The sequence below is a fragment of the Leptinotarsa decemlineata genome, unplaced genomic scaffold (assembly GCF_025532065.1).
Source record: "Leptinotarsa decemlineata unplaced genomic scaffold, Ldec_3_MD MMD2_tig00002974_RagTag_RagTag, whole genome shotgun sequence".
NCBI lineage: Eukaryota > Metazoa > Arthropoda > Insecta > Coleoptera > Chrysomelidae > Leptinotarsa > Leptinotarsa decemlineata.
In genome coordinates this window covers 12,701,303-12,728,416 of record NW_027412578.1, presented here as the reverse complement: position 1 = coordinate 12,728,416, position 27,114 = coordinate 12,701,303, and the positions used below count along the sequence as shown (strand labels likewise).

General features: G+C 34.8%; 1 protein-coding gene across 19 annotated transcripts in view; it reads right to left on the bottom strand.

Annotated features, from left to right (window-relative positions):
- The window catches only part of Tm1 (Tropomyosin 1), a 62,981-nt gene extending 37,741 nt beyond the window's left edge, over positions 1 to 25,240 (bottom strand). For 4 of the 19 annotated variants that reach the window (XM_074177521.1, XM_074177517.1, XM_074177518.1 and 1 more), the window contains exons 1-3: positions 25,082 to 25,240; positions 11,585 to 11,729; positions 10,595 to 10,720 (exon numbers count right to left, since the gene is read on the bottom strand). In XM_074177521.1, coding sequence (XP_074033622.1) covers positions 10,595 to 10,720; positions 11,585 to 11,698 — 240 coding nt within the window. In that variant the 5' untranslated portion in view covers positions 11,699 to 11,729; positions 25,082 to 25,240. Of the gene's footprint in view, positions 1 to 4,359; positions 4,603 to 7,764; positions 8,630 to 10,594; positions 10,721 to 11,584; positions 11,730 to 25,081 lie in introns of those variants that run through there. The other 15 variants (XM_074177520.1, XM_074177516.1, XM_074177511.1 and 12 more) reach the window with 14 other exon arrangements.
- Positions 25,241 to 27,114: the final 1,874 nt, after the last annotated feature.

Below are 27,114 nucleotides of genomic sequence, written 5' to 3'. Positions count from 1 at the left end.
GAAGATGACAGTACTACCAACTGTCGAAAGCGCTGGCAGATAATTAATAGAAGATATAAAGCTTCAAATCCTTTTTGTAAAATTTAATATTGAAATACTGAAAATAAAGGAAAATTAGTTGCATCATTCAAAATATATATATATATATATATATATATATATATATATATATATATATATATATATATATATATATATATATATATATACACACACGTCATATACGTCACTGTTCCCTCAAATTGAAAGCCCTACAAAAATTCGAAACGAATATCCCGTTAATTGAGTAAAACATTTTTCTATTGATCAATTAACTTGTCAATTTGTTTAGGGAGGGGTCTCTTTCGAGCAGGCTCTTTGAAGCCCACTTCCTTCCGTTTGTTTTCAATGACGTTTGGGCCGCACGCTCGATTCTCGTAAAAATATCGAACAAAAGCTTGCGTAACATCACTCGATGGTATCTGTTTGTTCGGTAGATGAGTCGCATCTCATCGGCTGATGATATCTTTCAGGGGCGGAAAAATATGAGGAACAGGAAAAAATTAATAGTGAAGGAAAATTTTCAAAAGCAAGCTTTCACTGAAATGCCCTGAAAAAACATACTAAAACTGTTTTAGTCACCTCCTGATGATGCCAATGGGGAATGTTTCTCAATTTGGGTTATTACAGCAAATGCAAGTTTGAACAAAATAAAGTTGAGTTTAATTCATGAGTTTTTCAAATTCACTTCGAAAAGTATTCAAATTGATGTTTCAAATGTTGGGTTTTAATTTTTAAAGGGATTTTTTTTCTTACAAATAAATTTTTTTAAAATTTTTCTCTTCAAATATTTTTCAACATTATTTATTTCTTTTGAAATTGTGAAATTTATTTATGTGCCATGATTTATGTTTTCATATTCGTGTTTTATCTTTATTATTTAATTTTTTATTCAAGTATGATAAAGTATTGTTTTCATTCTTCATGTATGTATATATTATGTAGTACAATCGACTTATCATATATGTACATTAGGTTCTGAAAATGGATATTAAATTATTATTATTATTATTAATCAACAATCATGTATTCCTGCGATGAGAAGACTGCTATATGTCGTTGTTATCGGACCAGACTTCGATTCAGAATGTTATTAAACTTATCGACAAATTACGACACTTATTATCAAGAGAAAAAAACTTATTCTTCGTTTATCACAAGAAAAACATCCTGGCAGAAAAAATGCATAACGACGCACCTTGTCCACGTTCTGTTTACATACTGATAAACAATAAATATTGGCAAATAGCTATTTCGAAGGAATCGCAGCTAAACATAGTAAAGAGGCCGAGCTATTGTATGTCATAAAAACGATTTATCGAGTAATTTATTCCCCTTTTGGGCATAGGACGACATTGGTTCAAAGATGGAACGAATACACTTTCGATTTGAAATCTACAGATGGCAAACATATTAATTTCGCACATTGACGTAGTTTCCAAAACGGTCTACAGACAGACTACTAGATGGGCAGACGAGCTTGTTGACAGTTCTGACAATCTGTTACCCGAAACTCACATTTATGTCTAATAGGTTTATGAATACCAAAATACTGATACCATAACCTTGCCAGCCGTCTTTGCACACTTTGGAGTCGGTTCACCATGCGCAATCCACTCGGATGACGCGTTTTGATTGCGTACGAAATGATGGAACCATGTTTCATCCATTGTCACATATTGACGCATAACTTTCAAATATTCATGCACGATATGTCCAACTCGTTCTTTTGACATCTTTAGGCAATGCTTCAACATACGGAATTTATTTTTATCCATTTTCTTCAAACTAACAAAAGTCGCTTCACCCAAAATGTTCTATCCCACAAACAAATAGTCCGTCAGCTGTGAAATTTCTACTCGTGTCTCTTGAAGCTAAGGGTTAACTGAAATCATATGCATACAATACTAATATCGCCATCTTTGTATCTTCTTTTAAAGTACTGGGTTTATTATGTGACTACATGGAGTTAGAAATGTCAGAAGTTCCCTCAACGCGCCAGTCTGAAGTAAAACAGCCGTCTCTAGACTCCAGTTAGCTTCCGAAATGAACTTTGGAGGGTAGTCGGTTGGTTAGCGTAAGAGGTTCGTTCTACTCATTCAATCGCCCGCTATTTGAACGTTGGTTCGAGCCCAATTGTCTATCGATCGATTTTATTAATCCCTTATGCTTCGTAGTTTCAAGTTCCCCGATTATATTTTTAGTTACATTTGGAGGTTATGTCTAAGGTGTGCTCTTCAAAAGTTCTCCAATTATGTGAAATGTGTGGAATTCAACAGAATAGATTTGTTGGAATTTTTCAAACCGAATAGGATGGCAAATAGGTACTTATATGACCACTTTATTCTACAGGTATTTTAGAAAAAACCGTTTGAAACAGGAAGCTACAGCTTGTCAAATGCAGAAAGAGCTTCATAAACTTCGTTCCCGTTCACTAGACGCGCGTTAGAAGACGGTAAGATCGTACATTTGCTCTTTTGTCCTTCAAAGGGTTGTGAAAATTTTCTGGTCTCTTCCTAGATTCGACATGCTGTACTGTAAAATTTTTATGTACCTGCAACCATATTTTTGTGAGATACCTACCTCACTATATACAGAAATTTATAAACTTTACTCGATTCAACTGGATTGAGTTGAAACACAATCAATCATTAAAATTCTAAATATCATATAATTTGTAATTTTGATAAAAAAACTTTGAAAAACCATCCACTAGCCGACATTCCGAAAATTCATAATCCTTCTTCAGTTACCTTGAATCCTAATATCAAAAATTGGACTATATATGGAAAACTTTTTCATTATCAGTTCAAGGAGAAAAATTATTCTCTATCAGGATTAGCCTAGAATAAAACCATCCGTTATTTGATTCATTTACAAGGTTTGCCAAACAAATACGAATCTTGCTAGAGTAAAATACTTACCTCTTTGAGAATATCGAAAATGTTAACTGAAATATGCAATTGCAATAATTTATAATTATTTTATTTCTCGTAACTTATCTTTAAATATAACTTTTATTATTGTACTTGTGAAATTGTTAGGAAAAATTAAAAAAAGAGGTTATCATGTTCATCGCAAATGTAAATATTCATTATTCAAATTAACAGATTTAAAATCAATTTACACACTAGAAATATTGGTAAAAACTACAAAAATTGATATTTAGTGTTGATTATTGTAATATCAATTTTCAATATTGTCAAAATTAAGGTATACCTACCTATTTCACTCTTGAGGAAAGTTTATATCGTTTGACAAATTTCGTATATGACTGAAATAATTTGATAACGGATAGTTTTACTTTCGCTTTTAGTTTTTGAACAAAGTGTAATGACAAATAACTTTTTTTGTCGCAAATGACCAATAAAACAGTTTTCCACCTAGTTCCAACATTCTGAGGCATATACCTGTATATGACACGGATGTTCCATAAAAATCAGATATAAGTACTTGTAGATTTCTATCAGCAAAAAGGTTTTCAAAATATCTGATCATTTTTAGAAACTCTCACAATTAACTTAAAAGAATAAATAGAACGATTTATGAATAAAATTCATTTGAAACCATCATAGATTTTACCAACTTTCCTTTTGACTCTTTGAAAGGAAAAACTACATTTATTATCTGGCTGAAAATTTTACTATCACTATACGTTGGTATCATAAGTATATTTACCTACTGATAAGGAAAAATCCGATAACAAAAACGCAAACGTAATAAATAGATGATTGAATTTTTTTTGTATTTAAACCAGTTTGTGGAAACTTCACAAATAACATATTTATTCATTGCTCACATTTTCAGCGAGCCCTTCACGAACCCCTAAGATACGACACTGTTCTCCAACCCTCGACATTTACTGTGACAAAAGTGTCCAGTTCAATTAAGATAATCTGTCAAACATACGATAATCTTAAGAAGAAGTCATAACCAACATTCTCCGCCAACATTATCACTCAAGTCATTACAGACACCTAAATTATGCATAGCAATGTTGGTAATGGAATGCAGAATGTGTCAACGTTATAACTCATCCACCGTTTGGCTCACGGTGTAGCAAAGTACCCGTGAAAACCTTCGAGAGCCAATAATAACGGTACCCAGAACGAGCTCAACATCCACTTTATCCGTGCAAATAAAAAATAAACAAACGGTACGAAAAGGTGCCCTCGCAGGAGAAAGAGCCACCTCTGAAATCGATATAAAAAGCCATCAAACCGATGCGTTATTCAGTTTTCAGGCATATTTTTACGATTATCCGAAACATACGTGTCCCGGGCAACCCTGAAAACACGTTCGAATCTCAAAAAGACCCACCTCTTCTCTCCTCATCACTTCCACCTGGAGTCTCTTGTTGAATTCCTCGCACTCGTCCTTGTAACGTTCCATTTCCTCCTTGGTCTGCCTCATCTTCTTCTTGAGCACGTCCAAGAGGGAGCCTTGCTGGATGTTGGTGGTCATTTTGTTGAGGAAAAGTCAAACACACTCTCACGAAAAAACAAATTGCAAACCACTCGCGACAAGCGCCTGAGTCAACTGGGCGAGTCACCGGCAAGATGGCTGACGCGCAGACGCAGCAGACACCTGCTGGACGACGATTTTGACATGGGCATGGCAGTTGCTGCAGCGTTGCCGGAGGCAAAGAAATTTCATTAGATTTGAATAAGTTGATAATAACTTCTACGAAATGGTGGCTTTCTTTTCATATCATGAAAAACACAAAGAGATTGAAGCTTGAAAGTAGTAGTTGAAGTATAAATGCCAAAAATTAGATTATTTAGCTATTCATTTGTTTGGGTGTAATCGATGAAGTGTTTTCCGTGGCGCTACAGCGAAAAAGTTGATATCTGTCAGTAATGGTAGACTTTGACATAGCAAATAACAATCATGCATCCAAAGATCAATTTTGTAACATAAATAACATTGCATGAAATAAACCGAACCTAATACACAGAGAATTTGTATCGTCTGTACCGCAATATAAAAGTGAATGATGAAATTTGCAGTTTGCAAGCATAAATGAATGAGAAACTGAATGAAAGGTCGGGTTGTTGATGATTTTTGGCGTTCTAATTGGGGTTCTAGAGGATTTCTAAAATATCTGGCAATACTGCAATCTCCATCCCATTCAGAGATTCGAATTCGCGTGGTAAATGAATTGGAAATTGTCTATGGATAAAAATGGGAATAGTAAGTGTTCGAAATATACAATGCGAGCAAGGAAACGCTTTGTTTAATTAGCACCCGTTACGGGTCAAAACACAGGGGACAAGGCCCAACGAATGCCGGATCATAGGCGTGTGTAGGGAAAGGGATCAAGGTAGTTGCCCCTTAATCAGCGTTATTGTTATACCCGCGATCAGAGATTGTCCAGAGAAATTATGTTGTTTAATTTTATTCCTGAATATATTCTTGCCATTGATATGCAGATTTTTCGTGAAGGCAGGTAAATGAAAGTATGAAATACAACTTTCTGGAAGGTAAAGAAATTGAAACTTTAAAAATTCATTTTTCTAATGATAGATCGAATTGATTTTAATAATTCACTTCTGCTTATATGTCATATGTTATGAATGTTGTTGCTGAACATTGCTCTAACATATGGAGCCATATTTTTTTTTGTTTTCAAAAAATATTTAAATCAATTCTCTGTGATCATCAAGGTGTTTCGTGTAGGAGCAGCCACAATCTTCCAGCTCCAAACATTATTTTTTGACAGTCTAATTAAACCAATCCTAAAACTGCTAAAGGAGATGGTAAATGTCAACAAAATTCCGGGTCTTTCAACAAGTCCCATTAAATTTAAACTTGACAAGAACTTGTACATTTGGTAAACCAGAATATAACTGTTTCCTCTGAAAATTGAAAGCAATAAATAATCAAGACTGGTGTTCTGAATAAAGTTGATAATCAGGAGAATCATAATATATTATCCTAAACACTCTCAGATGTTAATAATGAAGAAGAGTAAGCATATTAAAGCAGTCCCAAGAGCAGTCCTACAAGACAAATATCTCTATTCCTAGATTAATGCAGAATATAATGTACCAAAGGTGGTTCAAAAATATGGTAGATGTTCAAATGAAAGTGACCTCAATGTGAAAACTTTATCCGAGTTTTATCTTTGACCCCCTCGATAAGGAATTAGACAAAAGGATATTTATTCCTGTCAGTAATTTTTCAAGTATTCGCCCTTACAGAATTTCTCGGCCGTTTTGGCTAAATTTGCCAATAAATTGAAGAGATCATTTCTTTATATAAAATATGCTCAACACAGAATTAAATTTTTGAAAGTTATTTCTAATCCACATATACTCAAACAATTACAAATTTAACTTTTCAATATTCATGTATTTATGAGATAACTTTTTCAATTTTGATATTTTTAAATATGGGGTGATATCTGTTGTGATAATCAAGAACCATTAACATTTTAACGACCTTGAAAAAATTTATGAAAATTTATTAAAGTATTTCATCTCACTTTCCAGAAAAATCAAACTGAAATTACATTTGAGTAAACCAAATCTCAGAATGTCCTACAAATGGCTATGAAACTGTAAAAAAAATCCGAAAAAACATAATTGAATGAAAAAAATATTATGGAGCATATGTCATTATTTCTTTTACTATACATCTATGTACATACACAAACAATCCAATAAACGTCAAAATATTCATATGAATCTATAGGAGTTTTGACATATGTAACACTCGAATTAATTCAATCTTTTGTTTGTACTGTAACCATATCAGTTATACCCTATTACTCATAGGAGACTTGATTTATTCAAGTAATGTTCCAAACAAAAATATATGTTTCATTTAAACTATCAAAATTATCAGTTTACTAGTATGTCAAACCATTTCTGCTACCTCGGAAATTCAATTGTTTTTAAATCGTTTTCAAATGACGAGAAGTTTTTATTAATTGTGGAATTTATAGTCTCTATAAAAACATTTTTGTATGGTCGACTTCAATCTACAAAATATCCATGTTGTCATTTTTTCTTGAAAATATATTGTAAAATGTTCAAAATAGGCGCATGTATATATAGATGAATCAGATGTTATAATCTCTTTGAACCTTTTTTGTCATTATGCATAATAATATTTATTCAACAGATATAATGTTCAATTTTAATTATAGAATATCATTATAGAAAGTTCACATAAAAAATTTGAATGTCCCTCAACCATGAACCAAATGAAAACTTCATTGAACAAGTGGATGAATTTTCAAACTTTGAGTGCTTAATTCTGACACTAAAAAGGTGCGGAAACCATATGTTTCAATGATAACCTCTGAAAATACTCAAAATTATCAATGTGTATCAACTAGAAGTTCAGTGTACCAGAAAGTTATAATTTATAGATGTTAAACCTCCGCCAGATTAGTAATCAAAATGAATTTGAAGCAGTCTAATAAAAACGCCATCTGCAAATAAGTAGCAAAAACATTCTATAGCGACATTACCACATACAAATCCCCGACATCATGTGATGTGGCAACCATGCATAACGTCTAACAGCTGTTATTTGACAGTTTTCACCCTCGAGGCTGGGGTCCTAGATGTTTACAAAAAGCGCATGTCTGTGAAGGTTTGTCTATTTGAATTCTAAAAATACCCAAAAGTTGCGCTCCCGATAGATCACAGTTGTTCAAAACCGACTAGTCATCGCTCATCTGACATTCGAAAAATAAATAATACAAGGACCTACCCTCTTGAGCTGCGTATTCATAATATTCTGGAGCTCGTTTCTGATCAAGGTGAACCTCATCAGCGTGTCCGAGCTGAATATGGAGCTAAAAGCCAGACCTGGATAATCGGCACACCGCCTGTTGCGACGTTTCTCCCTCTCGGCTACCACTTCAGTCATTTCAGACGTACAGCGGAGCTTCGATAATTCTTCCATTTCAGGATCCAGGACGGATTCTTCCTGTTCCTGATCACTGAGGCTGGACCCTTCGGCTTCGGGTCGGTGGACGAGGGACATGTCTTGCTCAGGCTCTTCTACTTTGACCACTTTCTGTTTCTTAGGTTTGCGTGTTTTGTTGCTACGGTCGTCTTTGACATTTTTTGCGGAACTGTCGCTATTATTTTCGTCTATCTGTTTACTATTACTACTACTAGGGATTACGTCGTCATCACAATTGGTTAAATCTATCACTTCAATATCACAATTGTTGACTTTTTGGGTTATCGGGTTGTTCCCAGCTGCGGCACTGCTTTCTTTTGCTACGTTTTCGTTTGTTATTGTTGACTTCTGCACTGTCACTGCGATATTTCTACCAAACTCGCTCTGTTTCATCAGCAGGCTTTCCTCGAGGGCCATTCTTCTTCTGTTACCTTCGTTCCTGGGGTGGTGTTGGTGTCCCCTTTTTTTCGCACTCCCCGCCGCCCTCTGTGTTGACATTTTGATAGGGTGACACTTCAACGCGTGCGGCTCTCATCCGCCATCTTGAACTCACTGGCGCTGCGCGCGACGGCTGTCTACCGAACTAAGTCACCTGTGGCGTCATCCGCTGGCCACGTGAACCGCCAGAACACGCGGTAGCGTTGAAACGTCGCATTAAAAAACAATTCACTAATGACCGATGGCGAGCCTGCTTGATCGTGAACGCAAATACACTTCGATATTGGGAAATACACGCACTAGACGCGTTAACGCGGTCTGCAGCGTTGCCAGATGCGAATACATTACTTAGGATTTGAGGAATTTGATTACAACTCATGAAAATAATAATTTTCTGTTCATATCATGAGAAATCTACAGGACAATTGAAGTTACCGAGGACCAGTCACTGATAATATTTGTTGAAGCATTCCTTCGAATTTGGCTATCAGTCAGTAGATTTATTATTTATTACATATATAATAATTTCGGCCAAATAGTCTTTGAAAACTAATTGAACCAATTATATCAAATCAAATCAATATCAAAATGTGTCTACATGCGTATTCGGCTCTAATATGAATGTACTGCAAGATAACTTCTAGTTGAAAGTCACCAAGTGAGGTTAATGGTCTCAAATGTCATTTCAAAACCTTTCTGTTAAATACTGAAATCGCATTGGAGCCATCTAGCCCATTTCTGAATAGTTTACCTTAGGTGAAAGTTACTGAATATGATTTTGATAAAAGAACGCAAAAGATTTGTGGTAAAATCATCTAAAGAAATTATGAAATTTGATCTGGCAACAGCGCGTCTGGCAAGCGCTCAAGAATGCTTGCAAGTCCTGCGGCGTATGCAACCAACGTTGCAAAGTGAAATTGGTGAAATTTTTGCAGATTCTTGACGAATTCGTTGATGATGAATTGTTGACCCACATTTTTTAAGTGTTACGCGAAAAGAGCGAGAAGTAATGATACAGTGAGATTGCGTCACAGGCACAGACGACGAGGGATCGGACCATATTTGGCGAGCGATCGAGTTCTTGGTGTATTTTTAGAACCCTCGGAAACGCGTGGCATAGTATTTAGCCGCTAATGTGCGAAGGATAGTTTATACAATGGAACAAGTTTGTATGGGTCTACACGCTAAAAAGGAAAGAAATTACGTAGCTGGAGCTGATACCAATTTTTATTTGTACGCGTCATTTTATAACCCCTTCTTCTTACTTGTTGGTGATATTCACTTTATATGTTGGTAATATATAATAAAGAAATATATTTTCTCAGCCCAGTGCAATCATGAAATTTGGTAAATCAAGGATACAGTCCAGAATCAGTGAAGAAATTGACCAAATCTTTCCTCATCTATAGCGTCGAGCAGAGAATAAGAACAAATAGACTACATTAGTGAGGTTAGGAGGGAAATTTCAATTACAATACATCGCGGGATCCAAGTATTTACTCTCCCATTCACTTTCGAGCATACTTATGAAGTTTCACGAAAATTTCTAATGATTCTTATTGTCGTATTTGTTTTTTTCCCTTCAGATAAGGTTGGCATTGAAGTAAATCCATTGTTGCCAGAGATTTTTGAAGTTGCAGTGAGACAAGTGAAATCGGACTTTTCTGATCATTCAAATAAATAACAAAGTTGTATATTTTTGTCGTAAATTAGTGAAAAGTGGGTGTAATTTTTTTTAACGTAAGTAATAACTTAAAATTTGTGCAGAGCGAAATTGATGGGAAATTTGAAATGGTATAATTAATATATACGAAACAAAACGTTAGACAGTTTTGTCCTTGGTTGTATTCAGAGATAGAGGCAAGTGAATTGATCAAGAAGTCAGCATAGTTTATCACGAAAGTTTAACTTTTTCAATCAATTGGATCGTAAACCTAGTAGCTTTTCAAAAATGATCTATACAAATGGGCCTTGAATATTTTCTATGTCGAAAAATGGAAAGAAAGTAAAGTCGAAATTAATTGTATATTAAATGGGTATATTTTTAGAAAAATTTAATTTTTGGGAAAGAAAGGTCTTCGCTTCGTGAGGTTTTGACTTAAGACACACGCCAAGTACATATGAATATATTGAACACTCCTTTGAATTGAATTATTTTTTATGAAGGATAAGGAATAAAAAAACAACTACTTACATTTTGAAGAGCTTTTTCCTTTTCTTCCAATTTTCCGTTTACTTGTGTGAGTTGTTCCTGGGTTTGGTCGAGATCATTTTCAATAGCCTGGATCTTCTTCTGTAGAGAGCGTGCTTCTTCTTCAGCCTGCAAAAGAGTTGATACGCTTGTAACGAAGAAGATACTTTCAAATAGCAGTTAGACATCTTTAGATTAGGGGAGTCACAGGGCTGAAATACAAACCCCTTGGAATCGCCCTTATCATCTTTGGAAGTGTTTAAGAATCCTCCAAAAGGGACACCAGCCCCAGACAGCTAAGTTGTGTTGAAAACATAAGTCAAAAACTTTACGAAGTTGGTAGTCAATACCTTTTCCCTATCCCGGAACTTTTTTCTGTACTAGAGATTGATTGAAAAATCTGTACAGAAGATACCATAACCAGAGTGTTGACTTTATGATTCAGTATCAGACACCGCTATTTAGATCTGCCACAAATGTTTATGGTACTTTGGTAGATCATGAATGATGATGAATGGGTTGGCCATCTATGAAACAATATATATCACTGGAATAATGTGCCAGAATAGATGAAGGCGAAAAAGATGATTACCTTGTTACCAAACAAAACCAAAAAGCTTCTAAGGCTGCATAAGATTGATAGGAAACTTCTTACAGAACCTGCGAGGAGACCAAAGTGTCACTTTGCAAAAAGGCAAGCTCTGGTCCAACAAAACTCAAATTATTGAAGGGGAAACTCTGATGACATAAGGAACTGGCCCAGAGAAAACTGACCAAAGGTCTCAGCATCAGTATTATATACGTGTTACATTGATCTTACAAGATCCTGATTAACTTTCCCTCCTGTTGCAGTCTACATCGATAATCTAGAATATTTAAAGTGCCTTGTGACTTCGAAAGATGAAACCCTCGCGTTCACCTATTTCGCAGAAATCTCTGGGGGCTTTTGTTGAAGGGGGTAAACATGTGTATACGAGAAGAGTTCTTGTTTACCTTTTCAGCGCGGAGGTTGGCATCTTTGGCGAGCTGTTCATTGTGTGCTGCGCGGTCCAAAGCATTGTCCTTTTCAAGCTTCATCGCTTGCATCTTCTTCTTGATCGCGTCCATGGCGGCTGATTAGTTGTTTCGCGGATTGAAACTGTAACAAGAAATAGTTATTGAAGTGATGGTTACAATTTGGTTCCAACAAGATGGATGTTGATGTTAATTAATGCCTAAATCTACCAATCTATCTATTCTTGGGAGTTTTGTAATGTTAATGAACTTCTATCTAGCTCCGTGTCTTCTGAAATGATGGTTTACACCAAAGTGAACTAAGTTGAGGAATCGTTAGTGAGGACATATATCTGCTATTACTGAATGATTACTATTATTGTTATTGATGAATTTTATGGCAGATTATATAACCAAGGATATTTCAACATCAACTAAAGCAAACATCATTTTACCAGTATAGTAGGGAGCAGATCGATTAGAGTCGACCGACTTCCGAACACTTAACAGTAATATCCAGATGATGACAAATGAGACTTTGTCGAAACGTCGGTGAGATTGAACCAGCTTACTCCTCAAGTCGAGCGAGCGTAAAGATGTTTTACTTCAATAAATATACGTAACTGACTGCTCTGATCCTACCTACGAATTATAAATATAGCATGTCCAATAAGCCATATTTCTCAGGGTGTCAAGGCCTGCTTATTTCCTGGAAGCGGCTATGACTAGAAAGAGAATACTTGCAAATCTGGAATTTAACGGAAACAACTTGGAAGCTATTGACGTCACTGATTTCCTTATTCACAGATATTATCGTGGCAATTCTTCAGAAATATGTCATCGACGATTGTCGTTGGTATACCCAATAAAGATGTTTGGACTTTGACGCTATTACTGACTGACCTGAATTCGAAATGACTAAACCGTCATAGCACAATATCGGACGTGAGAGAATGACCTTGATTGTATTTTCAGAACCAATGATGAATTCTGAGTTATTTTACTCAAAGTTGAATTTGTATAATGAGTAATATTAAAAATCGAGCTAGTACATGCTATAGAATCTTGAATACCTTCTTGACACCATTATTTTTTCGGGATTTTATTGTTTTGAATAGGACTGTACAAGAAATAGCAAATTCCTTTTAAAAATGATTTTTTTAAGGCTGAATCGGAGAAATATATTAAAAATATGTAAAAATATGTTAAATTTCAATTTAGAAACTTGCAGCCGGTTTTTCCCGCTGTCCACTGTTTTAATTATTCTTTGACGAATAGAAATCGGTATTGCGGGAATGGTTATCGCCGTCGTGTTCAGTTCAGGAACTGATCGCGATTTGAGTGTTGAAATTCGATATTGGTGCAGTTATAATTACTTAAAATTTTTCTTATCTGTTTGAAATGTGGCGTATTTGGACAAGTACTAATAGTAATAACGAGTTTGATAACAACGCAGACTTTTTCCAGTGTAGTGATTCCAATAGTGATGGTAAACAATGCAAAGTGAATGAGATTCGGATGCATTTGAATATTGAAACAGATAGAGTATGTTTCAATGTACTCAGGTATATAAAAATCTACATCTCAAGTTTGGTTTCGAGGGAAACAAACTATTACAAGCAACATCAGATTTGACCGAAATTCCTTCCTCAACTGTACGTAAAATAGTCAAAAACAAACCTTAGGAACGCAAGACGCGATGTGATAAAGGATTACCAAAACCTTTAGATGTTCATCTAATAAAATCATCGAAAAATACGACTGTTACAAAAGCAATGAGATTCCTACAATTGAAATCATAAGGAAGAAATTGAATACTTCGGGCCATGACAAAACTCTTCAAAATTGGATAAAGAAACTAGGATTTAGATTTAAAATAATAAACAAACATCAATCAGTTATGGAAAGCAGAAGAATAGTGGAATTGCGTAACAAATACTTAAAACAAATAACCAAATATAGACAAATTTTCTATTTGGACGAAACTTGGTATGACACTCACGACCCAGTTACGAAAGAGTGGACTGATGGTTCGAGAATGTGTACGCCTAACATGCCTGCAAACAAGGGATCGCGACTAATCATTGTGCATTGCGGAGAAAATAAAGGACGGGTTCCTAATTCTTTGAAATTTTGTGGAAAAAACTTGAGGGCTGCAATGTTGACTATCATAAGAATATGGAAGCTAATATTTTCGAGGAATGGTTTGAAAACACATTCATCCCAAATTTGGATGCGAATAGTGTAATAGTTCTTGACAACGCTTCCTATCATTCGCGACAGTTTATCAAAGTACCGAATAAAAATTCGAGGAAAGATGAAATACAAAGTTTTTAATGGATAACAATTTGTATTTTGAAGATTACTACGACAAAAACCAACTACTTGAAGTTTTACAGGCAAAAACATTTGAAAAAGTGAATGCCCTCGAGAGTATTGCTGAAAAGTATGGACACACCATACTGAGACTTCCCCCCTATTTTTGTGTTTTCAATCCCATCGAATTGATTTGGGTAAAATTGAAACAAAGCATCAGGCGTAAAAATAATTTTCCAAAATTTGATAAGAAGGTAATAGAACTAATTAAAGAAGTAGTATCTAATATTACCGAAGAAGACTGGCAGAAAAGGATTAAAAAAGTAATTTTTGTTGAAAAAGACTATATGGAGATTGGACACTTCCATATTAATGGTGGAAATAAACGGGTGATGGTTTATTTGTTAAGTTCAATTGTGAATTGATGTATCTTTGGGGAAAATATAATTTTTACGACCATTATATATGCTTTTCTTATACGATTGTATATGTTTGTGAGTGAGTAGTATTCAGTATCATCCTGTTATTTGAATCCCTACTTTCCCACTCATCTATATAAACGGAATATTTACCCTCGTAAAGTACGAGATTGAAAATTACAATTATTATATTTTTATTTGAAAACTGAGTAACCCCGTCTTTTGTTTCTCATTGCATCAAATTGTTTCACAAAATTTCCATAGATGGCCTTCATCTATGGAAAATGGCTCGTTCGTTCCCCTTTTTGAAGGAAATGGTCGCTTGTTTCAACTTTAAAAAGGGAATTTTCTATTATGTCAAATGTGAAAAAAATATACTGGGTTCAATATATTTCCACTGTTTTTTTTATAAATATCGGCTGTAGGTATCTTCGAACGGCGTCTTGGACAATAATTTCGTATTGACCGGAAAAATGTTCACACACTAATCAAAGATTCAGTGCCAATGTTCTCCCTTGACTTTATCGCCGATAAAGAATTCACACATCAAACTAGACTGACATTGAAAATTCGAACGCATAATTTCCTTTGTTTTATTGTTTATACTTTAATTGATTTGGGTCGTCGTGTTTGACACGCGGAACGTGAGGGAATTTCTAAAGAAAATATAAAACATGCATTCGGATCGCAGAACCGCCCAATTACACCGTTTCCAATGAGAATTTTGAATAAAATAAACAGATCCCGATATCTTTCTCGATGACCAACTCTGATGGCACGCACTTGTTCATAATACCGAGAAATCGCAGGAGAATGCTGGGTTTTGATTGTTTATTTTCACTGGTTGGTTCGATGTAAATTGTACAGGCAGGATTGAGACGACTTAAAATCGGTTTCGTAACAAAAACGATTGAAATCACAATTTTGATCAAAAGTTTTTACATTTGAGAAACTACGATTGAAGTTTGGAGAAAAATCAAGGTCCATAAAAACAATATTTTAATGAAAAATTAAGTATTTTAATAACCACAAACTTTGTCAAAGTTTATTTCGAAAACGATATTTCTAAAATAATCTAGTCATTTTAGTTAGTCTATAAACTAGTTCAACCTATCGTTTTTCAACCATCATTCAGCGAATTTCACTTCTTAGATCTAATCAAAAACAGTGCTATAGCCTACATTCAAAGAATTCTGTGATAAAGATGTCATCAGTCGGGTCACTGATATAGATAAAAAAGATGAATAGTCCCAGCACAAGACCCTGGAGAACTCCAAGATGAACACTTTTCTGGCAGCTGTTCAAACTTTTACTCGCGAAAGTGGACACCCAAATTAAGACGACTGAAGAGATTGTTATGGTGTGATTCATACTCTCAGCATGGGTCTAAAGTTCAGATAAAAGATGATGAAGATGTGACATTCTCTTCTTCCATTCATCCTCCTTATTTGTCAGACATATATCATATGATCAGACATACAGTGTGACCCATTTTTAATGGAAACACCCCCCTAAAATTTGAAGTTGTAAATCGATTTTAATAATTTTTTTTTGAATGTCAAGTACTAAAAGGTCTACGTTGGGACAAAATTTGAAATGTTTATTGGAGTTTCAGGGCATACTACGATATTTTTTCTTAGTCGAAAATCGGGATTTTTTATTACCGATTTTTTTATTCGCCACTGGATTCAGAGTGCTTCTAAATAGGTGTGACCAGAATTTCATGAAAAAATATTCATTATTAACAAAGTTATGACAACTCAAAAATTCGAAAACTCACACAGCTAACAGTCACATTTTTCAACAATAAAGTGCCGCCAGATGAAAAAAAAACAAATAGCATGAATATTTTTGATGAAAATAACGGAATTACATTCACACAATTCAACTAACAATGAAGCAAAAAATTTTAATAAACGTAACTAATAACTAATTATTGAAATGTTTCGATTCAGTGCAACAATTAATTCTAACTCATATTCTAGTAGCCTCTACTAATCTACCACGTATTTCGATACATGTGTCGTAGCGCTTACTAATGTTTCTGATTACGTTCCTTAGTTCTTGAGGGCTAATATCTGCACATACCTGTCGAATTCTTGCACAAAGTTCATTTCTATCTCTTGAGCGGTTTTTGTAAACCTTTTGTGTGAGAAGTCCCCAGAGAAAAAAGTCCAAAACTGTGAGGTCTGGAGATCTGGGTGGCCACTCTATAAAAGGACTACCACGGCAGATCCATCGGTTTGGAAAATGTTCGTTAAGCCATTGCCTCACAGCTCTGGCATAATGAACTGAACACCCATCTAACTGGACAATTAAATTTGATCGTTCATTGATTGGCAGCTCGTGAATAGCATCCCAAAACTCTGTGTTTAAAAATTCTAGAAACCTCTGCGCATTAATGTTTTCCTCAAAAAAGAAAGGACCAATAATTCGTTCGTTAAATACCCACACCAGACGTTGATTTTTTGGAAATACTGGCTTTTACAGGTTATTACCCAGTTAGGATTATCCGCTGCCCAATAGCGACAATTCTGTGATAACACTACTCCATTTGTAGTGAAAGTGGCTTCGTCGGTATATAAAATATTTTTTAGGAAATTTCTATTTAAATATTCTCCTTGGGCCCATAAACAATATTCCAGGCGTCTTGCTTCGTCGCCTTCTTGAAGTGTGTGTAAAAATTTTGGTTTGAAAGGTTTAATATTCTTCGCCTTGAGACATCTCTGAATAGTTTCTCGTGGAATATTCAAATCTGAAGTGGCATTCCTTATACTGGCATTAGGGTTATTTCCGAAATAATCTAAAATGATTTGATCATTCCTGTCATTCCTGTTTCGTCTTTGTACAGGATTACTTTTCAACATCATTTTTGGTACTGCACCAGTTTCATTGAATATTTTATTTATTTTATTTACCGTACCGCAGCTAATACGAGGACGATCTGGATGTCTCTCATTAAATACTCTAAAAACCTCTCTAGCACTTCTAACGTCATCCCCGAAAGGCGTACAATTTCAATTTTTTCTCTTACGCTCAATCTTGCAGCCATGACACAAAATAATTCGAAGAACTGTAAGGTGAATATTGTTAACAATATTGTTGACACTTAAATAAAGTTGACACTTAAATCTTTCACAAGTGTCAAACTGTAATATCATTTCCATGGCAAATAAGATTTAAATTGAAATATTAGGTCTTAGTTTAGATCAAGATCTTCAGATGATGTTTTCCTGCAGCTGAAAAAGCAAATGCGCCACTGGAATCAATGAAGTCGCCCCGGAGCGCCAATTAATTTTTATTGTTGTTTTTATTTTATTTTTATCGTTATTTATTGATAATTAGTTTGAGACATATTATACGGTGAAGTTTTAGTTAATTTGCATGAAAACTTGAATGTAATTCCGTTATTTTCATTAAAAATATTTACGCTATTTGTTTTTTTTTTCATCTGGCGGCACTTTATTGTTGAAATAATAAAAAAAATATTCTCGTGGCTATATCTGTTGATATAGGGTGTTTTTTGTGACTGTTAGCTGTGTGAGTTTTCGAATTTTTGAGTTGTCATAACTTTGTTAATAAAGAAATAAACATGAAATTTTGGTCACACCTGTTTAGAGGCACTCTGAATCCAGTGGCGTAGTGATTTTTTCAATAAAAAAATCGCTAATAAAAAATCCCGATTTTCGACTAAGAAAAAATATCATAGTATGCCCTGAAACTTTAATAAACATTTCAAATTTTGTCCCAAGGTAGACCTTTTAGTACTTGACATTTCAAAAAAAATTATTAAAATCGGTTTACAATTTCAAATTTTAGGGGGGTGTTTCCATTAAAAATGGGTCACACTGTATATTTGTCTATCATATATCACCTCTTTACGAACAAACCGATACAGTCAAATCCAACCAATTTCCTGGTTCATGTCAACTGTCAAATAAATCACCTATTTATATAGCGGGAATACAATATGTGATGTATTTATCATCTACATTGTATTCGCGCTCAAGGTCATCAAAGGCGTTTATCGGTCACTTCATTAAAAACCCATCCAATCCCGAACGACATTGTTCATTTCTGATAGTAAACGGCCAGTTGACGATTCAGAAAAATTATACATGAAAACGTTTTATTGAGGAAACGCTGAATGATGTCAACTGAAAAAATATTCCTGGTTTGTTTAGTAAACTGCGGTTCGTATAACTAAATCTAAACACATCAACAACATTGAGATCGACATTCTGGAACATATACACGTGCAGAAATATGCTGTATTGGACGTTTGGGATGTTTCTTGGAAGTTTTTGTGTTTGCATTGCTGATATTTACAACACAAGGCTACATACATGTTTCTTCTCAACATTTCCGTGGGTCGAAACTTAAACAAACATTGAGTTGATTATCTGATGTATTTATGTAGATATTATCTTTCTCTCTAGAAAAATCTAAAAGGATGAAGTCTTGACTTTGGTTCGCAGTTTCTATTTTAACCGTTTCTTGTTGAATTATAGGAGATAAACTCAAGATGTATGAATCCCTGAAGATGATAGCCACTCGCGCCACCGAAACGTCAGGAAAACATTCTATAAATCGACGTCCTTTAAACCCGAATAAAAATAGTAAAGTAAAACGTGTATATGGGGCAATTAATAAACTACAAAATAATGGTTAGAGATAAGAACAGAGTATATGGACAGAACAATATTAAGCCCAGCTGAGTAAATGTAAATATATAATGCTACGTAATGAACATTGATAGCCATTTTGTGTTGATTTCAATAACTTGTTTACACAAAGCTACATGCCAATTACTCGATAGAGCCTTGGTAGAATTCGTCCACACTGTAATAGGACCTCCCAACAAGTTCTTTCACTTTCTGAATTTCTTTTCATTATATAATCGCCTTAAAATAATGGGAAGGTGATTAAATAACTTCTTGCTATTGAAAATAATAGAATTTTGTGTAAGGGCTAGTGGAGGTTTTGGAAAGGAAATGAAATAAGACTGACGTGTACAAGTTAAGGTGGTATTAAATTGATTTTTATATTTTTTGTGGATAAGACACACTATTTCCAAAATAAAAAGACATACTAAGGTCAGAATTTTGCACAATTTGTGCACAATTTCTCCAGAAACAAATACCATAACGTAAATAGGATTCAATTTGTGCAAAATAAACTGATCTTGTGATAGTAGTGTCCAACTCTCTTGCAACAACTCTCACTGCATGACATCCTGCTGCTAGTCTGTTACATAAGTAGTCGACATGGGATTCAAATTTTAGATTTTCATCAATGAAGAGCTCTAAAAATTTGTTTTTCTCCACATTTTCCAAGTGTACTTCCCCTATATTACATCTAAACGTGACCACATTTGTTTTGTCGATGTTGAATGATAAAAGATTGGAATCACGATGACAATGATTTGATCAAGTAAATTTGAGGCGATATTGCTAGGCCAGAGGATAGTGGTGTCGTCAGCGAAACATGTGAATTTACCACTTATGTCAACATGGACTAAGTCATTGACATAAATGAGAAACAACACCGGTCCCAAGACGGAACATTGTGGGACCCCACTGCCAATGAAACGTTCCTCTGACAAGAATGAATTGGGAAACATTGTGATCAAGATAAGTTCTTATCGCTTTTGATGAAACCTCAGTGGATTAAGCTGCATCAATTTCAATTTTTGAGCTTTCCTGGTGTTAATAGAAATTATATTCCTGAACCTTGGTTGAAAAGGATACTGGTTGCTAGCCAGGAACTAGCAATTAATGGATCAGTTTGAACGGTTCATATAAAAAACAACAAATATTTGATGTCGATGTTTCTGAATGATGTCAAGTTTTTTACTAGGCCATGAAGGTTTTGCTCTCAAATTTCCATCAACTCCAGCGTTGGTTATCAATAAAGAATCACCTCTCAATGAAAGCAATGCCAGCGCGTGACTAACGACGATAGACTTATCGAAAATGGAAATTGATTTAGATTAATGTTCATATTTTCTTGTCAATCATTAATCGATTCCTCCAAAAGAGGACTTCTCAGCAATACCTAATTTGGAAGAAGTACCGCACCAGCCTTGTAACGTTTACAACGTGGACCATGACCTTTCAATGAAATAACATTATATATATAACGATATTCCATTAGTCACGTGAGATTTCTCGATTGCTCGTGCGACCCTACGATTTTTTATTACAAGTGGTTTTGAAGGAAACAACAAACCAGAATATTCACAAGCCAGAGGCAACTTACTATTTCGCAGCGCAAAACGGGAGTTTTAGTTCAATTTTTAAAGGCAGCTCCTTTGAAAACTGTCGTATATTTTAGTGAAAACTGGGTTGAATATTCAGGGTAGAAAATCAATGAGATATATTCAACAAGCGAGAAATATGAGATGATTAATTCGGCGAGTAATGGGCACTTTTCGGGAGTAGAATACTATACTTTTTCTATGATTTAGAGAACAGGACTTCTTTTAAAAGATTTATTCGTGAAATATATTTCGAATTAAAGTATATTTACGATAGGTTGCCTTTTATGTTTCGGGATTTGGCAATCCTAGTGTTGCAATCTAGCAACTGACAGCTCTATCGTAAAGTTGGACATTTTTGAGCTTAAATTGAGAACGTTTTGAAATTTGCGCGCTATTTGTGTTGTTTACAGTAACTTAAAAGATTCATCTTGGCCCAAAAATGGAATTAAATCACGAGCATTTTCGTGTGATTTATTTTTTACATTCGACGTGGATTAACTCAGCAACAATGCATGGATGAACCTAATTCAATTTTTGGCGATGAGCTCTATCAAGGACCAGTGTTTATCGATGGTATGGTGAATTCAATTGTGATCGTAGTCCACCCCAAAAAGAATTTCGTGAAGGTCGTCCAAAATCAGTTGTTGTTCCAAAAACCATTGATGCTGTGCGCGAACTGATATTTCAAGATCGTCATGTTACCTATCGTGAGATTGAGACAACCTTAGGCATTAGAGGGACCAACATACATTCAATATTGCATAAACAGTTGACTGTCAAAAATATTTATTCGCGTTGGATCCCACACAATTTGTCAATCACTCAAAAAAAGGCTCGCACAACTGCATTTTTGAGCACCCAAAACATCGATTTGATAAGTCATCCACCGTATAGTCCTGACTTGGCACCGAATGACTTCTTTTTATTCCTGCGCGTAAAAAACAAACTAAGAGGTCAACGTTTGTCGACACCTGAAGAAGCGGTTGCTGCAATCAGAATGCATGTTTTGGAGATACCTCAATCAGAGTGGCAAAAGTGCTTCGACAATTGGTTCAAACGCATGCAAAAGTGTATAGATCTTCATGGGGAATATTTTGAAAATCAATAAAGTGATTTTCGATGATTAATATTTGTTTTTGTTCTCTAATCCCGAAATATAAAAGGCAACCCTCTACAATTGTTTTGTTTTTTTATTCAATGTCAAACAGTTTCAATAATGAGTGATAAAAACTGTCGGAGATTTGACTTGACCCCAGATTGAACCCAGGTCCTCTGGCACAATAGCCAAGGTTCTGCCCAAGAACCAGTTTTTGACAATCGATTTTGGCAAACAGATTTGCAAAATATTGGATAACTTCTCCAGAAAATGTGAAAAAAGGTATTTTTGTACATATTTCATATACATGGACTCTTCAAAAAATAGGGCGAATGTTCAACTTTTGCGGGCTAAGTAGACTTGACAGTTTTAGCTGTTTGAAATGTTTAGTTTGTTGGCGAGTTTTTTGAGCGTTCGGCAATTTTTTGGTATCGAAAAAAATGGATCAAACAATTAGCATCAAATTTTCTGTAAAAAATGTAATTTAGGGTTCAAAAAGACTTGAAATGTTGACAGAGGCATACGCTGATTGTACTCTGAGTCAGAAAAATGTTTACAAGTGGTACATGCTTTTGACAGAAGGTCGAGAACATGTGAATGACTCAGTATTATAAAAGTTACTGAGGATGTGAATGAATCAGTATTATAAAAGTTGCTGAGGATGTCGACATATTGTTTGGTTCATGCCATGCAATTTTCTCAAAAATTTTGGGTATATGAATATGAAACCAAAGTCCAATCGCCACAATGGAAGAAGACTAAAATGTTAGAAATTCAATAAAAATTATCAAAAAAAAAATAGAGAAATAAATTTCAAAATAGATTGTCCCATACTTTTTTAATTTTCTTTCTTTTTTTAGTATTCATTTTTATTCAATAAATCTGATTTAATTCATAACCTTTTTATATCAATAATGTTGATTGTGTTTATTTTTAATTATTTCCCCTCTATTAACATTATATGTTTCTTCGAATCAATAAAAATTAAAAACAACCAAAAATTGACTCCAGGTTCGAATTCAGAGGGTCACATTTGCGGTTACATTGCCAAAAATACACTTGTCTGTGTTTGTTCGATATGAAATCATTCTATTGAAGAATTGTATCTATCACAGTTCAATCTTAGCTTTGATAGATGAAAGATGTGTTGAAAATAACATTAAAAAGTATTAAATTGGACAAATTTAATGTATTTATCGAAATATGACCTGAAACCTACACTAATTTCAAATACTAGGCACTCAATTCTCAGAAATGACTGACGTACAGAAATTATACTGAATAGATGAGGAAAAATGATGATAAAATAAATAGAATCATAACCTTGACAACAATGCCTTCGTTTTGATGCAATATTTCTGAGAATTTAGTGCCTACTATTATGGAATTGTTTTATAATTTCCTCTATAAGACCGCATACTATATGTACGTTATATAATTGAGTTTTTGTAAATATAAATATCCTTTTTGGGAAGACTATGTTAAATTTTGAGGGAAAATCAGAAACCGTGACAAACATAAATAATGCTAATTTAAATGACTTTTTGAAATTTTAAAATTTCCATTTGCTTCAGGAGATATTTGAAACTTTCCAAGCTTTACAAAATGGTTTTTACAGGCATTCAATACAGATTTTTGTCCCCGAGAAACTATCATTTACTTCAATTTGCGATAAGGACCAATCGATTATTTAGTAAATTTAAAAATGTCAATTAAACTCTATGTACCTAGTATGTTTATTTATCCAAAGCAAAAATAAGAGGCTTTATCAAAACTATGAAAGCTGCAATTTCTATTGCTTCTCTTATTTGCACCAAGTTTATTAGGTTATGTGTACAAATTCATTATGTTATAATAATAATGTGTATAATTTGATAAAGTCCCGAGATAGTGGATGTTCGATTGATATATGCTGAGATTATTCCCATAAAAAACAATCAGTAAACTCAAAAAACAACGTTTCAAAATCCAGATGTTAGGATTCATTAAAAAATCTCAGTACTACTGTGTTCGTATCAGGGCCGTCGCCATGGGGGGATGGGGAGGCCTCCCCCCTGCTTTTTCGACTTGGGAAAAGTTGGGAAAAAGTTGGGAAATGTTGGGCCGTGAAAATAGAAAAAATAATAGTAAAAAAATGAATAAAAATAAAAAAAATAAAAATGAGAGAAAAGAAAAGGAGCGGTAATAAGAAAAGGGAAAGAACCGGGAGAAGGTTGAGATTTCCCAACATGCATAACTTGGAGATCCTTTGAAATTCTGAGTTGTTTGAAAACTCCAAAAAAGTTTAATTTCTCCCAAGTAAGAAAACAGTCCTGAACTGTCACACATTTTGAAGTAAAAATTTTACAAAATTCACAACTTTTCGCTGTTTTTTTGACTTGGAAAAGGTGGTAAATTTCGGGCCGTGAAAATAGAAAAACTAATAGTAGAAAACAATAAGCACAATATTATTTAAGTGTTGTTTCCTTTCATTTGTATTGAATATTCCTGTACACGGTGGATATGGTGGAAGAACAAGGACCTTGGTCCAAAGTAGAATCATTCCCATTATTATTTTTATAATTACCAAAATTTATTTTTGTTTGTGCATATCCTAACGGGCATAAGCATTCAGCAAATCTTTGGATAGCTAAGTAAGAAAATTAATATATTTCAGTAGTAACTAATCCCTCGGCTTTCATTTTTTTAGAAAGTTGGGAAATTTTGCTAGTGGGATTGGGAAAATTTGGATTCCCTCCCCTCCTGGTATTTCTTTTTTCGCTACGGCCCTGGTTCGGATAATTCTAATCGATAATATCTTATACTCTTTATCTGCCAATAATTATGACTTATAAACAAGATTGCCTCTCAAAAATCTTGATGTTGACAGCGTTTGTCATTTATACCTTGTCTTCAACTTTTTCATCGTTTTTATGCATTGAAATAAATGTTTTTTTCATTATTCCCATCCCAACAAAACAAATGTAGAATTTGAGATTACAGAAATGCTAAAATAGAGAAGAACAACGATGCGGATTAACTTCCCAGATTATGTTTTCAATACAAGGTGTAGAATTTTGGGTAATATAAATACTGAATTGATTCTTTTTAGGTAATTACCAGCACGTACTTAGGTCATAAAAATGGGATGCAGCTGTCCCGTCAACTTACAACTGATGTAGACGTTTAGGTTGTGTAAACCACACTTTTTTTTGGCAAAGAGTTTATTACTCCATAGCATCACCGATTGCGTTTGTTTTCATTCAAATAACTGAATAAAAAGTCCCTTTTCCTAATTAAAATAAGCGCGAATGTTGAAGAAACTGACAGCATCACTCCAGAGTGACATTCCTATCTCGAACCAACGGCCTAGCGCGGGTTTTCTTTGTGTTTGTTACAAGAAGAGCAGAGAAACGTTAACTTACCGAAGAAACGTAGGAAACGAGTTACCCGTTGACACTAGACACGGTCCCAGAGCGACTAACTTGCACGCTGCGGCGGAGGTGCTATCAGCTTACGCTGCCTCCTTACCGGGTGCTTCGCGCCCCCCCACATCCAAGAATAGGCCGATGGAGAAGACGCTCGCCCTACCACGGCCTTTCTAAAAGCGGATCCGACGGTGCAAGCGTCCCGGAGAGGTCCCCAAAATGTTTGGTGCTTCTGAAGATGCGAGGGACTTTTTTGTATTTCAATACATTTTTTTTTAATTATAGGCAGGACTGCGGCTGTATACATATCAAGCATAGTACACCATGTTTGACTTCTTCAGGAGACGAATATTACTGGAGTTTTTTCCCAACACCAAATCGTTATTTTTTTCAACACCTCGACACGTGTTTCGATCACCAAGTGATCATCTTCAAAGAGGAAGATTAAACAGTTTAATCTTCCTCTTTGAAGATGATCACTTGGTGATCAAAACACGTGTCGAGTTGTCAAAAATAACGATTTGGTGTTGTGAAAAAACTCCAGTAATATTCATTACTACACCAAAGGTTCCAAACAGTGCATCACAAGTCTTCAGGAGACGTCTAACAATTATAATATCAGAATCAGGGATCCTGATTTAAGAAAATATGAGGGTCAGAAACAAAACACGTTTGACTTTAACTGACGTTTGACTTCATCAGAAGGCGTCTAATAATCACAATACCAATTTACCAATTAGGGATTCTAAGACTTAGAAAAATATAAGAGACAAAAGATTAGTCGTTTGACTTCACGAAAAGGCGTCTAATAATTATAATAGGAATCAGGGATCTTGAGAGTTAGGAATATATATAAGTTAATATGAAACACGTTTGACTTCGTCATGCATTTGACTTCATCAGGAGGCGTCTAATAATTATAATAGGGATCAGGGATCTTGAGGCGTCTAATAATTTCAATGAGAATCAGGGATCCCGATTTAAGAAAATATGAGCGTCTGAAACAAAACACGTTCGACTTCACCAGGCGTTTGACTTCAACAGGCGTTTGACTTCATCAGGAGACGTCTAATAATTATAATAGGGATCAGGGATCTTGAGGCGTCTAATAATTTTAATGTGAATCAGGGACCCTGATTCAAGAAAATATGAGCGTCTGAAACAAAATGCGTTTTACTTCAACATGCGTTTGACTTCATCAGGAGACGTGTAATAATTATAATAGGGATCAGGGATCTTGAGGCGTCTAATAATTTCAATGAGAATCAGGGATCCTGATTTAAGAAATATGAACGTCTGAAACAAAACGCTTTTTACTTCAACAAGCGTTTGACTTCATCAGGAGACGTGTAATGATTATAATAAGGATCAGGGATCTTGAGGCGTCTACTAATAACAATTAGAATCAGGGATCCTGATTTAAGAAAATATGAGCGTCTGAAACAAAACACGTTTTACTTCAACAGGCGTTTGACTTCATCAGGAGACGTGTAATAATTATAATAAGGATCAGGGATCTTGAGGCGTCTACTAATAACAATTAGAATCAGGGATCGTGATTTAAGAAAATATGAGACTCTGGAACAAAACACATTTGACTTCTACAGGCGTTTGACTTCATCAGGAGACGTCTAATAATTATAATAGGGATCAGGGATCTTGAGGCGTCTAATAACTTCAATGAGAATCAGGGATCCTGATTTAAGAAAATATGAGCGTCTGAAACAAAACGCGTTTTACTTCAACAGGCGTTTGACTTCATCAGGAGACGTGTAATAATTATAATAAGGATCAGGGATCTTGAGGCGTCTACTAATAAAAATTAGAATCAGGGATCGTGATTTAAGAAAATATGAGCGTCTGAAACAAAACACGTTTTACTTCAACAGGCGTTTGACTTCATCAGGAGACGTGTAATAATTATAATAAGGATCAGGGATCTTGAGGCGTCCACTAATAACAATTAGAATCAGGGATCGTGATTTAAGAAAATATGAGACTCTGGAACAAAACACATTTGACTTCTACAG